General features: G+C 41.3%; 1 protein-coding gene across 2 annotated transcripts; it reads left to right on the forward strand.

Moving 5' to 3' along the window:
• The first annotated feature begins 3,518 nt into the window (after nucleotides 1-3,518).
• On the forward strand, nucleotides 3,519-17,253 carry LOC133461284 (CD209 antigen-like protein A). Of its 2 annotated transcripts, XM_061742144.1 has the most exons (6): nucleotides 3,519-3,763; nucleotides 3,870-3,986; nucleotides 12,614-12,703; nucleotides 15,083-15,222; nucleotides 15,444-15,562; nucleotides 16,715-17,253. In XM_061742144.1, exons 1-6 carry the CDS (start codon nucleotides 3,628-3,630, stop codon nucleotides 16,869-16,871), a joined length of 759 nt encoding a protein of 252 aa, XP_061598128.1. In that variant the 5' UTR covers nucleotides 3,519-3,627; the 3' UTR covers nucleotides 16,872-17,253. The 2 variants fall into 2 exon arrangements, with proteins under 2 accessions (XP_061598128.1, XP_061598129.1); XM_061742145.1 differs by lacking the exon at nucleotides 12,614-12,703.
• The last annotated feature ends 392 nt before the right edge of the window (nucleotides 17,254-17,645 follow it).

A 17,645-nucleotide genomic window follows, 5' to 3' on the forward strand; every position in this document is an offset into this window, starting at 1 on the left:
GCTGAAGGGACGTCACCATCAAATTCTCAATGAGCTAATATTTTCCATTAAATGCCAAAATGTCTGATATGTTGTTCATGTTCTACTGGAAATAAAATATGGGTTTATGAGATTTGCAAACCACTGTATTCTGTTTGTATTCACATTTTACACAATGTCCCAACATTTTTAATTCACCTGTAGGAGTTTAACTATGGTATATACATTATTAAAGTCACAGAAATATGAGTGTTACACTATCTCAGGTTTGCTTGAGTTTACAAGGTCCCAGTCAACAGCCTGCACATCTTTTTACTGCTCACAGACGGTGATGCATGAAACATTTCAGAGGTAGTTGTGGTTTTTATGCTGTTACTTCCTGATGGTTTTCTATTGAAAGTTTACTAACCAACAAAGAAACAAAGTGTAGTCAGGTCAGTTACAGATTGCCTCTCAAGATGTCAACAGAGATTCAAACTGCACTAGATTTGAGAGTAAAATTCAGTAGAGGGGATCATAAATATGGAAGAGACCAAGATAAATGTGAAATAGAGACGTTGGACGAAGGAAACCAACACTCTGATCCGGACTAACAACAAACTCATGAACTTTTCTCAGTAACACTTGATGCTAAAAGGAAGTTTCTAGTGATTTGGTTTAAAACATAAACCATTATCAGTAATTAGCAGTAACAGATTACATCATCATCCATTTCAGTTTCTGTAACTACAACATGAACAAGATTATTTAAGAACGTATACTTTCAAATATGATTTAAAAATACAAATGTTCTAAATTAGTTTAATAACAAGACAAAGCTTCATAAGAGCTTATTGGTGGATTCTCTGTTTTTTGCTTTTGAAGAAAAAAAACCCCAGAAGAACCTCCCAGCTGTGAAAAGAAACAGTTTCAGAGTTTTCAACGTTTTCCTGGGAGTGTTTTATCTTCTGGTTCTGGTTGGATTCATCATACGCTGTGAGTATTTGTATCTTAATATGTCTGATGTGTTATATGCCACATTAGATGCAAGTGCTACAAGTAGCACTTGCCAGGCCATTGGGAGACACTCAAACCATCAGGTGGAATAAACTGGAACAAAAGTGGTAAAAGGACTGATCAGTGGTCTCTGTTCTCTGTTCAGCTCTGTAGCTTTCAGAGTTTCTTTGACTGAATCAAAGTAATGATGGAAATACGTGACTGAGGCGTACCGAGGTGGTTCATAGATCATCACGTAGGAGCTAAACATTTAACCACATTGCTGCAGATCACATGTTTAACACCAGACTTTAATCTTTCCATACAAACACAATTTAACAAGATGCATCAAATGAACATTTTATAAGAAACTCCATGTGACTGTAGAAGGATGAATGAGGACCAGAGTGAAGCAGTTTGTAACATTTAGAGATGGTTAAAAAGGTGGCATTTTGAGCTCTTAAAAACCACTGAAGTTTCCACTCTGTTTGCTCCTTACTTTGGTGTGAGGCACTACTTTTTAACGTTACAGAGCACTTCACTCCCCCTTGTTAATTCCCAGTCTCATGAAGTATCTGGGGAGGATGTTCTGCATCCAACCTGGGACATACATTGCAAAAACCTCAAAATCTTACCAGGAATATTTGTCTTATTTTTAGTCATTACCAGAAAAATAACTTATTTGACAATTTTCACCTGTTTCAAGTACATTTTCAAATTTGCAAATTTCCCCTCTGTGGGACTATTAAAGGTTTATCTGATCTTATCTTATCTTATCTTATCTTATTTTCACTTGGAATAAGTAGAAAAATCTGCCAGTGGGACAAGATTTATCTTCTCATTACAGTGAAAATCTTCTTGAAACAGGTGAAAATTGTAGTTTTTTCCAGTGATGAGTCTTGTTTTAAAGGAGCATGAGGCTCCTTGAAAAAAAATCGTATATGTTTTAAGTTTTCTAGTAATAATGTCAGATGAAGCGTTCCAAACCAAAAAGAATGAGCTCTCTAGTGTATCTCTCCGTTGCCTTGAACAGGCTGTGTGCTGCAAAATGTGCTGCAATTCTGGACCTGAATTTCCCACGCTGTCCGTGCCGGCTTCGCTGTTGGCTGCAGTACCCCCAACGACCGTCGTGGCGAAGGGTGGCTCTAGAGAGTCTCATTTCTTAAACGGAGCCTTATGCTCCTTTAATGCAAAGTATCAACAAAAAAAATCACTCCACAGAGGAAAACTTTCAAAACTGCAAAAACACAAAGAAATACAAAACCTGACTTTAACAAATGGCCTGAAATGGAACCTCAAACGCAGCAGACAAGATGAACTGGCAAGAAGACAAGGGGAGACACAGTAGCTGTGTCCCAATTCAGGGGCTGCGTCCTTCGAGGGCTGGATTTGAAGGCCGATTACGTCACAGCGGCGCGCCGAAGGCTGTCCCATTTCGAAGGTTCCTTCAAATGCAGCCCACAAATGCAGCCTTCTTTTCCCGCTGTTGGATCCATCGGTTGTATCCTCCGCGGCCCACCATATCCCAAGATTGATTGCGCACAGTCAGAAAAATATTTATTTCCAGAAAAATATTTTCAGATTCAAATTTTTTCAGAAAAATATATTATTTCTGCCGGCGCCGGCGGACACGCCTCTCTTCCTCCTCCAACAAAATGAAAAACAAAACTTCTGGCTCCATTACTTTTTTTCTTTCTTTCTTTCTTTCTTTCTTTCTTTCTTTCTTTCTTTCTTTCTTTCTTTCTTTCTTTCTTTCTTTCTTTCTTTCTTTCTTTCTTTCTTTCTTTCTTTCTTTCTTTCTTTCTTTCTTTCTTTCTTTCTTTCTACTTTGTTTAGTGATGTAGGACAAGGGCGGGAACAGCTGGTGACGCAACCAGGAAATCCCCCACAGGCTAGACTGTCTCATTTCACTAGCGTCCGTCCAGCCTTCGGTATGGCCTTCGCGGTCTTCGAAGGCGTGGCCTACAAAGACCGCGTCCTCAGAAGGATGCAGCCCCTGAATTGGGACACAGCTACAGACTATTTATACATGAGGTAGGGAACACAGGTGGAGCCAATCAGGGGCGGGGTTGACAATCACAGTGGAGGGAAAATCACACAAAGGGGGGAAGTCAGGATCTGAAACGAGAGGGAGAAGGTGAGTATCAAAATAAAACAGGAAGCCACAAGACAACATAGACACAAGACAAAACTAAACACAACTTAAGGTTTCTTGGACATGACAGGTGGTGTGGTCCGTCTGTCCTTGTTAAAATAACGGTTAAAACACTTTCAGTCTCTCTACACAGTTACAAGAGAACAAAACCATCAAGATAACACCTCATCTCGTGTACAGGATGGTCATTCTGCAGTGTAGGTGTTAGTGTCATCCTTTGAAGTCGACCATGTTGCTGAGAATGGTTTTGAAAAAAAACCTCTAAAGTAGAGCAGACCTCAAAGTCAAGGGTTACTTACTAGGAAATGGACACATTTTAGCATGTTTTTGTTTTTTTTTAAAGGCAGTACTTCCTCAAAAATGTAATTAAACCACATAGAAGGCTGAACAAAAAACACCAGCAGCTGAACCAGCACGGATGTTACATTGAATATTGTACAAGAGAAGATCAGCACTTTAACGGCAGATCCACAGTTAGTCAAGTACAGCACCTGTCCGGCTGTCTCTGTCCTCTCAGGATGTCCTCAGACATTTATTCTAAACCAGATTTATCAACAAAGGTGAGATACAACAGGGCAGCAGGATGGGAGGAGATGGAGGTGGATATCTATGAGACTGTTGATAATCTTACTGTTTTTCAGTCACAGGAAGAAGGTAAGTGCATGACATTTAGTTAATAAAGTTCAACTTTAGAGATAATTATGTTCAGGTATTATACATTCATGTGTAGCAGCAAAGTTTATGATCTCTGGTTCTGCAGGACGACAGACTCAGGAGCATCATGCTCTGCAGAAAAGACCTGTCAGAGGTGCAACACTGTGTCGAGGAGTGTTGTGCACGGTGGTTTTAGTCGTGGTCGTCATCTTGTTCATATACGGTAAGATAAAATGCTGCACCTCAAAAACTACATGATGCATTTTGGTCACAAAGTAGGGAAACTGCTGTTTATCTCTGAAGTGCTGATGACGTACTTTCATGAAACATTGCTGAGTTTTACCAAAAATCAAACAGAGAAGTTTGTTTGACAGTAAGCCAACCCAAGAACTACTGGGGTTTTTTCTACTTACATGTGGGACAGTTCTGTGGACAAATGCTTTAAGAGTTACGTGTTAGGGTCAGAGACCATTGTTTTCATTGCACTACATGTTATCTGTCATTAGTCTTGGACCATTTGTAAGTATTGTTCCTGAACAGTAAAACAACAACAAACATCTGCAGAACAAGAACCAGTAGATTCATATGAGCTGGATGAATTGTTTCTAAGTAGAGTCGTTGTACCGCTCTGTATTCTTATTCAAACGGATCCCTCCTCACTTATGGGATTTTGCTGGCATGCTCTGTTTTTCTTTGATTTTGGAGGTTTTTTATGAAATATTAAAATATTAATTTTTTTTTGTGACCAATTTTTTATTAAGAATCTCATGGATACAAGATGATCATGGTATTGTGATAAATGGCATATAGAATGGGAGCAGTATGGTCAGAGATTCCTCCTTTTTCTTATATTAAATTAAAAAAAAAAAGAAATAAAAATTAAAGCTGCAAGCAGCGATGAACGGGCCCTTGCGCATGCAATTTTCACCAATAAAAGTCTAGGACTCAAAACTAAGTCCGATGACACCACATGACTCTTTATGTCAAACCATTCAAAAGTTATTGCAGAAAATAGGAACTATCACATATCGACCAATCAGAAGAAGGGGCGGGGCTAATTTGCACCAATTAAGGTGAAGGAGTAAAAACCGAGTCCGATCAATCAGATGAAGGGTGGGAGCGCTTTTTGGCGTCTAGCGTCGCAACGGTAACGCTTTTGACTGAGAAAAGTAATGCCCATTGTCGAAAGATCGAGACGCACATTTTGATGTATAACACACCTTGATGCACGTTACGGTTCCGGCGAAGAAACGGCCGAAGAAATGGCATAAATTGCACCAAAATTACACGATTAATTCAAAATGTCCGACTTCCTGTTCGGTTTCGGCCATGGCGCCAAGAGACTTTTCTTTAAGTTGCAACATGATACAGGTGTGTACCGATTTTCGTGCATGTGAATCAAACCGTATTTTGGGGCTTGAGGCACAAAGTTTTCTAGGGGGTGCTGTTGAGCCATTAGGCCACGCCCATTAATGCAAACCATTGAATATCAAATTTTTTGCCAGGCCTGGCTTGCGTGCAAAATTTGGTGACTTTTGAAGAAAGAAAAACGAGAAAAACCAGAAACAAAAATATTTCCTAAAGATACAATAGGGCCTTCGCACTGTAAGTGCTTGGGCCCTAATACGAATAAAAAACAACAAAGCATAAGAACTACAACAACATTAATACAACACAAAAAAAAAATAAACAAACAGCAAAAACAAAACACAGCAGATATTGACAGTTTATGACTACCCCAACCCTTCCCCCTGTTACCCAAGTATCCCAGTATCGCAAACCATCAAGATTAAGATATCCAATGACACATAACAGCAGTAATTTTCTCCACCATTAACGATGATATCCACAGAAAGTATCTGTATCCACTAGAGGATAAACAAAGAGTACTCATAATGTGTATACAATGTATATACAAAGTATTCCAAGCGAAATAAAAAAAACATAGAACCATAGTCAAAAGACAGTTGACGAGGGATGGTTATAATAATGCACTGATTTTCTTCAATAAATTCGACCAACAAATAATATTTTGTGCTTTGGCATAATGTAAAAGTGCTGTGGTAAGCTCCAACTGTACAATATCCCGGAATGAAGAGAGCCACTCCCTCACAGACAGTGTGTGTGGTGGTTTCCATCAGCAGGCAATCATCCTTTTAGCCGCTGTAAGACCAGCTAGCAGACGAAGCCTTTCATTGGCGGTGAGCTCTAAGAGGAAGTGTCATTGAGTAGCAGCAGACACTGTGAGGGAGGGATGGCTCTCGCCAAGACATTAGACATAATGCTTGAAACATTTTCCCAAAATCTATTAACCTCCGGACACTGCCAAATCATATGAAGAAAGGTGCCAATGGTATTGTCTGAACAGACAACACAGTCTCACTCCGGAGGCGTCGGATTCCGACGAACGGTCAAGAGCCATTTGCGCCATCTACTGACGCAAAAGGTACCCTTCTGCGTCTCTTTCAGACGCAAGTAGGCTCCAATTGACTCCAATGTAATCCCGTCTGCGGCTATATCTGACGCTCAGAGCAGCTGATCACCGCGTCCTCATTCCTCTTTTAAAATGCAAATACTTCAATTTAAAAATGTTTATCCCACAATCTCTGTTCAGTGAGTATCATGCATGGTTTATCAGTTATTAAGAAGCATTTTTCCACTTTGACCAGAGTGAAATGCGGATGGAATTGGGCACCAACAAACGACAGCAGCCTTTTTGAAAAATATATTTTCAGTTTAATGCATTGCATGCATGCGTTTATAATTCCCATATATTCTGTGGCTGTAGCCTACTAGTTGTCTGACATTTTTGGGAGATGTATATATATTTTAAAAACTTAAATAGGGGACTAGTAGCCGTCGTCTCGCTTTATATCCTCCCCCCACCTTTCCGCTACCCCCGATGCGTCCCACAAGGACGCTTACGCTGCGGCACTACTTGACGCGCAGGGCAAGTAATCACCAAATCACCATGACAACCACACACTACACTCCCGACTCCTCTCACATAAAAACGTACCCTGCCTACTTGTTCCAAAGTACAAAAACGTAGAGGGATTACAATAATAGCCCTTGAATTGTATAAATACATTTTTCTGACTATTCCTTTTGCGACCAAGTCACGGACTTTCAAGATTCGGGAACCCCCTCTGGGAATTCCCTCTACGTCATAGGGACGAGGGGGGATCCTGGACACGTGACAGATGCTCCGTTCGTGGGCCGTTGACTGGTATCAGCCCATGGAATGAGGCATTATTTAGTCCCATAAGTAGGCTAGTGTAGGGCTAGTAACCTGCTAGTAGTTACCGGCCATTTGTTTCAGTTATGGATAACTGAAACAAATTGTTTGAGTAGCCCAGTAATGATTTGTACGCTTGGTAAGTCTCAGCCAATCACGGGGCTGGTTGTTAGTAGGTAGGGACCCGGATCATGCCAGCCAATCAGAATCCTGGAAAAACATCAACAAATGACATGTGTAACTTCAGGTTAAGGCTGAATTATGGTCCCCCGTTACACCAACGCAGAGCCTACGGCGTAGGGTACGCGGAGACGCACACCGTACGGCGCGCATCGCCGCGTACCTTACGCCGTAGGCTCTGCGTCGATTTAACGCGGGACCATAATTCAGGCTTTACTTCCAAGACGGAACGAGTCTTTCGTTTGGAGTGACAGAGAAGTGGAGTTACTTTTAAGTGTGACTTTAGAATATTAAATTTATGATTATGATGATTATTATTATTATTATTATTATTATTATTATTATTATTATTATTATTATTATTTATATTTATATATAACTATTTTAACATTTCTAAACACAAAAACACGAAAGTGTCCTTGATAATTCAATAATACAATAGGTTCATGTTAAGGACATCCGTTTTAATTAGTTCTCCTTCGATTATGACATGTTATTAATGCTCAGTAGGCAAAGGAAGTTTGTTATGTATTGTTAGGAGGCCTATTTCAATTAAATTCAATTAAATTTTATTTGTATAGCATCTAATACAACAGATGTTGTCTCTAGACGCTTTCCAGAGATCCAGAACATGAACATAAACATAAACATAAACATAAACCCCCGAGCAATTATTACATAAACAATGGCAGGTAAAAACTCCCATAGTGGGAGAAAAGCCTTAAGCCAAACAGTGGCAAGAAAAACTCCCCTTTAGGAGGGAAGAAACCTTGAGCAGGACCAGGCTCATAAGGGGGGACCCTCCTGCCGAAGGCCAAACTGGGGGAGTCGGGAACGTCAGCAGCACACAGCAGGCAGTCTATTTTTGAACATATCACTAACGCTTTGAGCTACGAGGCTGAAATTCTAGACTCTGTATCAGGAGGTGACTTTCATCCACTGTGCGGATTTTCAGATCTGTGTGACCTTCGGAAGTGTCAAAGGTCACGCTTTTCGGTCTGCAAAGACTATTTCGTGTCTTTTTTTGCATAGTTCACTAATGCTTTGAGCTAAGAGGCTGAAATTCTAGACTCTGTATCAGGAGGTGACTCTCATCCACTGTGCCGAGGTGCAGACCCATGCGACCTTCGGAAGTGCCAAAGGTCACCGTGTGTGGTGCCTTTTTCGGGCCTTTGAAATGTTTTTTGAATAATTCACTAACGCTTTAAGCTGGGAGGCTGATTTTTGACTATGTTGCAATGCAGAAGGCCCTTTGCTAGGATCTTTTGGTCCCGTGGCTGTACGACTTCCACAGAGCTAGTTGGCATTGCAGAGGGTTCACAGAGTTGAGACTTGGCAAGCCCAATCTAGGCCCCATATGGAGGCCACAGATCAAGTTTTACTTGGTTTGGTCAAATATTATGGCAACAGTGTCCGCTCGAATGTTGGAAAAGGTGACGTTTCAAAGCCCCGCCCATCGAAAAGTACAGGTCCGATCTGCACCAAACTAACGTCTGTCTGATCAGGGGATGCCCCCAAACAACATATAAAAAATTCAGACTCCTAGCTAAAGGCGTTAGTGAACTATGCAAAAAAAGACACAAAATAGGCCCTGTTCCATTAGTCAGGAGGGGAACCGGAAGAGCTTGGAACCAGGAAGTGAGAGGGCGAGGGGAGGGAACACAACCGCCTTTTATTCCCTCACCCTCCATGCTAATAGGCTGATGCCTGATCTATCTATCTATCTATCTATCTATCTATCTATCTATCTATCTATCTATCTATCTATCTATCTATCTATCTATCTATCTATCTATCTATCTATCTATCTATCTATCTATCTATCTATCTATCTATCTATCTATCTATCTATCTATCTATCTATCTAGTAAAAACATGAAGCTTCACTTTATATTCAGACAAACTAACGTGACAGCTACGACTGTTAGATTTCATCTATTAAACCAACATTTATTTTCCTAAATGGTTTATTTCAGCCAGCGGTGATGCTCCACAAAGCTGCAGGTTTCTCCCCGGGACGACGCCGTAGTTTGACCCAGCGATCGCGTCTGTTCTCCGGCCGTGAGCTGCTGTCTTTTGATCCCCGGAACATCGGATCAAATTTCTTAACAGGCGTTATTTGGATAAACTGAGCCCAGGGTGGGGATCTTAACAGTTACTTTTACACCTGAAAAGATGTTAAAACGTAATAATGTGGCATATTAACAGCGCTACAGCTGGAATTAAAACAGCTTCTAGTCTGCTTTTACATCTCAGCTTTCGCTGTCGTTTTGGTGCGAGATGCATTCTGGGATACACTGTAGCACACTGCTGTGTGAACGGTCTGCTGGAGCAGCGTACTGAATCGTTCATTTAGTAGGCAGTATTCAGTGCATACTTTGCAGTATGTAGCATGTAGTGCGGTAGTGTCCGAATTCGGAAACGACCTTAAATAAGCCCAGACCAGCTGGATGCATTTTACCCTGGGTAACTCCAGAGAGGGTTGATTGATTACAGAGCCCATGCTGTGCAGAGGTGAACCTCGTTATGTCTAGTCCATATCCGTCGATCAGATCCGTCCCTGCTGAAGAGGTAATGCAGAAAGAGCCAGTTTCAGTATCCAAGGCCCACACCTGCTGATCAAAATGCATTGCACCTGACCTGTAAGGCCCCTCCTGCAGGTTTTAATCCCACACATTTGATTTGGGCTGAACCTTACTGGACCACGTGGGTAAAGACCTGGCAACCAGGTGCTCACTATTGGCACTTTTCCACTAGTACCAGTGCTTTAAGTGGGCCGGTACGGAGCGGTACGCAGTACTGGCACTTCTACATTTTACCCATCAGCGTACCGGAAATTATTTACTGTGTGCGGCACGTACCGGTACTGTTCTTCCCAGATTCCCCATCAGTCAGTAACTCCCCCCGATCTCCCCAAAGTCTACAGGTTGGATTTGTTGATTAAGGTGTTTTGATGCTCAAAGCTTGCCGTACAGACGTAAAGGCGTGCTTGGCCAACCTGCGGCTCGCGAGCCGCATGCGGCTCTTTGGCCGGTGTCATGCGGCTTTTGCAACTTTATTTGATAGGTGCAGTGAAAGACAGACTCGTAGGAAGTGGGTGCAAAATACGCTGCGACTGGAATCGAACCCGTGTTCGCTGTATGCAAGTCGCCTGCTGAGCCCTATACGGGCGCGCTCGTGGTTGTGACGGAAATAACTTGGAGGGACAAAATGCACGGCCAAACGGAAATATGAAGGTAAACACAGGAGGTTTTTAACAGAGTGGGAGAGTTTAATATATATATATCTATATATATATACATACACAAATTTACATAGTCCCATATTTGTATGACTGGTGGGGGAGAGTACCGGAACTTATTTTTTCCCACTTAAAGCACTGACTAGTACCTACTCTGCGCCCCCAACTTGCGCTTCTCCACTACGGGCCGAGACGGGTAAAGACTGGCAGAGTAGATACTTTTTCTGTACCTATTCTGCCGAGGTTCTGAGCGTGCTGAGTCGGCCCAGTATCTGACGTCATCACAATACATGCCACCGATTGGTCGGGGGGGCGGGGCCGTCAGACGTTTGAATCAGGAAGCGGGATATCAGCGCGAGAGTGACTCCCGGCTCGCTGCGTTTTTATTATACAGTGCAAACGTCTGTTTGGTGATCCAACTCTGAGGTGCAGATGTTCATAAACCTGGTGGCTGAGGAGGTCTGTCACTTCCCAGCCACTCGCGGCTCCCAGCTGATTTCTCATCAGCGCGACACGAACAAAATTAAAAAGAAAAGCGTCGCCACTTGAAGCTTCTCTCACTCTCATTTTTTAACTTGATATCGAACACAAGTCACAGACCCAGCAGCACATAGATCATCTACTCCAGGTTCTACATCTTTAGTGTTGCTGTCTTCTTCGTTTAGATCACACAATCAAATACGTCACAGCAGCTTCAGTCCAACCTCCTACTTCTGCTCCAGGTGCTGAATTGTAGTGGAAAAGAAACCAGGCCGAGTTGAGTTGAGCTGAGATGAGTAGAGCTGAGTAGGTGCTAGTGGAAAAGTGCTGTCAGAACCTCGGCAGAGTAGTTACAGAAAAAGTATCTACTCAGTACGGGTAGACCCTTAGTGGTAAAGAACCAAACTGAGTGGAGTCGAGTCGGGCTGAGAAGGTACTAGTGGAAAAGCGCCATTAGTGCTGGAAAGTAGTGCATGCTGCAAAGACAACCTGGCCGCACATGAGGCCTCAGTGCAGCTTAAATGCTGGCATGACATGAAGCTGTTGAGGTGGTGTGACACGGTGGTGAGTGAACTCACCACAACAATCCAGAGTGTGACACACTAATAACTAAACCAGACTTTCTGTCTGGATCCAAGCGGCAGCCGAAGTACCGCTTCTCATCGAGCTGCTAATGTAAATGTAAATGTAAATGTACTTTATTTATATAGCCCTTTACAGCCACCTCTAGGTGAGCCAAAATGCTTTACAGAATAAAACATAGACACAATAAATAGAATAAAAGAAAAAGAGTAAAAAGTGTCACCACACTACTGGGTATTAAAAGCCATTCTAAATAAATAGGTTTTAAGCCTTGATTTAAAAAGCCCCAGGTCAGAGATTGTTCCAGATCCCGGGGGCGGCAACTGAAAAAGCTTGGTCACCCCAGTGCTTGAACTTTGACCTGGGCACTTCTAACAACACTTGGTTTGAGGATCTCAACGCCCTGCCATGCTCATGCACCGTTAAAAGCTTTGATAAAAAGGGTGGGTCAAGGCCGTTGAGGGCTTTAGAAACAAACGTTAAAAGTTTAACATCAATTCTAAAATGGACAGGAAGCCAATGGAGTGACTAGAGGACCGGAGTAATGTGCTCACGTCTTTTAGTGTTAGTTAAAAGACGGGCAGCTGCATTCTGCACTAGTTGAAGGCTAATTGAGGACTTGGAGACGCCAACATATAGTGCATTACAATAGTCTGATCTTAAAATAACCATCAGAGCCAGACAAACCACAATACATCTGATCCTTCCTAGAACTAGTTTGCCTTGAGAGACAGATCAAGTGGAAATTCCCCCAGACAACGAAGCTCCAGAGATCGTTAGGAGATGTAAACCTCTTCATCACAATAAGGTGCAAGTTTGAGGAGAAGGTTAAACTTCTGCAGACACTAAAACGATATAAACATGATATAGAAGGTTACATCTGAGAAGATGCTTGACTTTCATATATATACACAAACACACACCGTTACATCCCAGTGATGAAAATAATCAGTTATAATATTTCAGTTCATAATAAAATCCTCAGCACGTCAGATTCACTGTCATTACGCCGCACTGCTTGTTGAATTAAAACATATAACTACAATTTGTAACAGTAGAGCATTATCCAATAAAAACCTTAAAGTAAATGGTTTCTGTTTTTTTAAAGCAAATTTAATGTGTGTTACAGCTGTTTTAGTCACCTTGGAAGTCAACCAGCTGAAGACCAAACTCAACCAACTGAACAACACCTACAATCAGCTGCTCAACAATGTTTCTGGTGAGAAAAATTTTAAATTAGCAAAAAAAACTCAAGCGACACAATCACCACCTAAAATGTTCATTAATCTGTTTACCAAAATTTCATGGCATGGTATTTCTGAGCAGTTTTTCCAATGAAAGAGACAAACAGCAGAAAAAAGAGTCAGAAAACGGACTGAATGATACATTTAAATGTGATATTTTTTCATCCCACACGTTGAAAACACTTGAGAAATATAGAGAATAAACATCAGAGGATAATGTTAAAAAAGATCTGAAAGTGAGTGATAGTAAGAAAGAAATAAGTTCAGTTGTTTCCTCTCTTACTTTCTGAATGTGTGTGCGGTCACACGTGCACATGTGGGGCGAGCACATGTCCAGGAGGCTGAAACTGAGTGTATTCAGTTACAACGCTGCCATCTAGTGGTCAATACATGCAACAACATGACGCACTTTCCTCTTTAATTCATGTTTCTCCTTCATAGATCAGTTTCTTAAATCCAGGTCCTCAGTCTCCACTTCCCTTCACGTTTTAGATGTGTATCTGGTCATATCTGCTCATTTATAAAAGAGTGCGTAGGATTCATACTAAAAGTGCACGTAAACCCAAAAGCCGAAAATGGCGGGCGCAAAAAAAATCCAGGATTTATAAAACCTTGTGCACGCACACTTGCACGCAATGTTTGCTTTATAAATCACAGTCCAGCTGGAAGGTTGCGCAGGTGAATTCGCCTCATATCCCGCCCTTTACACGCCCACTTCATACCATAAATGGGCAATGCAAAGTAGTTATAGCGACTATCATGGCAAGCAATTAGCCATTGGCTGGGTGCGGGACGGGACTTCTTTTTTATGACGCGCTCAGCTGATGGATGAGTGAATGAATGAAAAGTACACTGTAACGTCCACTGTCGGGTGAGGTTCCCATTTATTCTCGTTACTGTATATTTCAAAGCATGTTTATATTATGGAAAAACTGTTTATGGAGTGATCTGAATTAATTGTGATGGTTCTGGCTGGTAGAAAAGCTGTCTCCCCGTCACCCATGCTTTAATTGGCCGCCCAGAACACCTGCACTTAAATACCAATTGCACCGGTAGTGACGCGGACCCAAACCACCATCTAACCTGCCACCAAGTGACAACTTGTAAATAAACAAAAAGACTGAAATAAGCAGACAAATAATGGCTCCTACAGTAGTATTTGCATATGAATGAGCCTGCTGAGCATGCGCAGCGGCTTCCTGCAGCCTGTTTCTGCTGTGCGTCAGGATGAATGAGACGTGTCGAGCCACCGTGCCACTAAATTTCACGGAGACTGAGATCGAGATGTTGAGGATGAGGTGGAGGACAGGAAAACCACATTATTTGGTGGTCACAGTAAAAGTAGAAAAAGTATATAAATAGTATAAAATAAAGCGAGTGAGTGGCAGCACGTCGTTGCTGCGCTAAACGCCGCAATTTCCACTGCGGACAGGGGGGACATGTCCCCCCCACTTTTCAAAATCATGTTTTTGTCTCCCCCACTTTTTACAGTTTAAAAACTAACGGTAGGCTCAGCCTGTAATTGCAAATCATCAAGACACCCTGTGCGAAGGCGATGCGAAGACGGCCCAGCAGCCCCGCACCCTCTCCCTCCCCTCTCCCCTCATTGCTGCTCTACTGCGTAGGCTCTGCGTCGTTTTAACACGGAACCATAATTTAGGCTTACACCCGCACGTAAAGGTTTCACGCGCGCGTAAAACTCATTATATATATAAAAAAAATCTGTGTCCCTTTAGGGGCTCCGTAGAGTGGCCCGGCACTATTTGTTCTGTCCTCAGTCACTCTATGGTTGGAATCGGTGGGTGAAGAGGAGGTTCCGGGCGTGTCCTGGCACTGCGGCTGCAGCAGCAGCACCAGAGTCCTGGCTGACGCTGTGCTTCAAACACAGAGGGACACGATTAGCGCTATTATGTTATAAGCCTGATTTGTGATGACATTATTAAGAGTTAAGCGTTATTAAGAGTATGACACAAATGTTATCAGGAGTTGTTTTCATGTTATTCTTCTAACCAGATATGACTTTGGACAAAGACCAGCTGCAGAGGGAACACGACCAACTGAACAACAATTATAATCAGCTCAAAAATGAAGTTGATGCTAAGAAAGATTTATTACCAAATAAATACATTTGAACTTCATTGTTAGCTTTCATAACTTCGTATTTCTATGAGTGTAACTTAATTAAAGCTAAATAGGACAGAAAGCTAGAGCTAAAATTTTTGAACAAATAACCGGAAAGGTAAAAGTGACACCTGAAGGAGATTTCTGAATATTGAAAGAACACTCATAAATGTGATGCTGCTCAGTAACATGAAATCTTTAAAACACTTGTCTGTCTGATATCTCATATGAAGGAGAATGTCCTGATGGATGGAGAAGATTTGGATCCAGTTTTTACAAAAAATTCACTGAGAGTAAAACTTGGTCTGAGAGCAGGAAGGACTGTGAGAAAAGAGGAGCTGATCTGGTGATCATAAACAGCAAAGAGGAGCAGGTGGGTGTTTGTATCAGTGTATTTGATGTTACTGCAGTTTTCTGTTACTTGTGTTCTCCTCCTGCTGTCAGTCTGTGTGCTGCTTCTGTCTCCATTCTGATGGATTTCAGTTAGAAATGTGTTTTTAAATCATTTAGATTGTTTTCAAACACAATCATCAGGATACTGAGACAGATTTGCAGATTCATGACGGCAGAAAATACTTTTGTCTCATCATTTAGGATTTTGTGAGACGACTGAACACGAATGGATACTCATGGATTGGTCTGAAAGCTGAAAGGTCGACAAGGACACAGGAATATGAATGGAAATGGGTGGACGGATCACCACTGACAACAACGTAAGTGTTTCTTTTACAATTTCATCAAATTTATTATTTCAAATTGTTAACAGGTAAAACAGCTAAACATTTTAAAAACTGTATCATCATTATTTCTGTAACACATTTATTTGAATGAACAGCTGCGTGAACTCTTCATCTGCAGTCTGTGATGAATTTATTTAATAAAAACTCAACAATAAGTCTAATGAAAGAGATTTCAAACGTTTGTTCTCAAATAGTGTAAATAGTGTGTTTAGTTTGTGTTCTGTATTTTTGACCCTTCAGAATAACAGCAGAATGACAGAATTCAGGTCTTTTCCTCATTGGTGACTTTAAGAACATTAAACATGAAACACGGTAACGTCAACATTAGAATCTGGGATGAAATAAAAGAGCAGCTTCACCACAGAGTTTTCCTGCAGACTAACTGGTTCAACCAACATTAACAGACAACCGTTTCAATGTTTTGTCTGTAAAACTGCTGCACAAACTGGTAAAACAACAGCTCAACTATGACTCCTTTATCACCAATGAAACATGAAGATTTAGAGACTGAAAACCTTGACAGTGTTTCTAGTGTCTGAGAGGATTCACAGTAGGACGTCTTCAGAAGAGCTGAGTGTGGTTGGGAACAGAGACACTAATGAGCATGTGCAGGGAGATGAAAAACCAGGAAGCAGATCAGCAGGAGAGAAGAGATTTGTGGAAGATGTGCAGACTGAGCTGCTTTCACTGGAATAAATGAATGGATACCATGTTGGAGTATTTAATGAAGACCTCATACAACATCTGGAATCAGACCAAACGTTCTGTAGCAGGGTGGATGCTACGGGGGCCGACCGAAGGATGGAGAGACACAGAGTTTCGTGCAGACCCTTTATTAGCCCAGTTCACCAACACCACACACAGCTCCTCAGCAGCAGCTCCATCGGCCTCTTTGCTGCTGTCCAGCTCTGCCTTATGAAGGCTGGCAGGGTGGAGAGGCTGATTGGGCCCACCTGTGCCCTAATCAGCCTGAGTGGCTGCAGCTCCTCCACCCTGCCGCACGTTCCTTGTGATCTTTAAAAAGTGAAGATTTGTGTAAAACAATTAAAGAAGACGTCAGTTTTATCAGAAAATGAAAATAATCTTGATTTTCATCTCAGCTGAACATGTTTTAATACTTCACAGGTTCTGGTTTGCAGGATGGTCTCAAGATCAGTATAACCGACATGGATATGCTGCACTGTGTTGTACTAATAAAGGGAAATGGACATATTCATATTACACTCACAGTAATCACTGGATCTGTGAGAAGAAAATACAAGATTTCTTTGTTGAATCCTGATTAACTTCAGATAACATTTGGTCACTTTCATTTATTGTGTTTCATGTGTCATTTATAAATGTGTTTATTCTGAACTTCATCATGTGTACAGGGTAGTGAAGCTGTCATCAGAACTACAGGAGAACCTGATAATGCTGAAGTAAAATATAATTATTGTAAATAAGTATAAATGCAGCTTTTCTTCACTTTGTTTACTTGGGTTTTTAAATTTGACGTGTGAGGAATGAAGAGTTGTCAGTTAAAATAATTCTTTATTCTGCTTCATTTACATAAACATTTGTCCTCCTGCTTCATTTTCCCAAAAACTAAAGTTACAATTTAGTTGTTTTTAACATAAAAATGTTTAAATCAAAGATACTTAAATACAAGAACACGAGGATGGGCAAACTGTTTTTTTTTTAAATTTTACATCAAGTTTATATTATTTTTACTTGTAATGTTCAAGGATTTTTAATAAAGATGCCGTCTTCAACTTAAGTGTGTTATCAGTTTTATTTTTTCCATTTCTTAGAAAGTTTCTGAGTTTGAAACTGAAACTGATCAGCCAGAACATCACAGCCACTCGTTCAGTTTCTGGGTTATGCAGCAGCTCCTCGTGGTCCTAAAAGACCTCCAACCAGTCAGGATCTGAACAGAACCATCTGAGGGAGTCCTGCAGTGTCTGGTACCAGGATGTTAGAAGCAGATCATTCAGACTTTCTAAACCTTTTCTCATCATAAATTAAAATATTTCCATTTTTTTCTTTTTTGTCCTAATTATTGTATTTTTCTGTA

The sequence above is a fragment of the Cololabis saira genome, chromosome 15 (genome assembly GCF_033807715.1).
Source record: "Cololabis saira isolate AMF1-May2022 chromosome 15, fColSai1.1, whole genome shotgun sequence".
In the NCBI taxonomy this organism is placed as follows: domain Eukaryota; kingdom Metazoa; phylum Chordata; class Actinopteri; order Beloniformes; family Belonidae; genus Cololabis; species Cololabis saira.

Excerpts from the sequence above, each read along its gene's own strand:
- LOC133461284 (XM_061742144.1), top strand. The coding sequence starts at position 3,628 with ATGTCCTCAGACATTTATTCTAAACCAGATTTATCAACAAAGGTGAGA. Across the intron at positions 3,987-12,613 it reads CGTCATCTTGTTCATATACG|CTGTTTTAGTCACCTTGGAA; the intron begins GTAAGATAAAAT and ends TGTGTGTTACAG. Across the intron at positions 15,563-16,714 it reads GGATCACCACTGACAACAAC|GTTCTGGTTTGCAGGATGGT; the intron begins GTAAGTGTTTCT and ends AATACTTCACAG.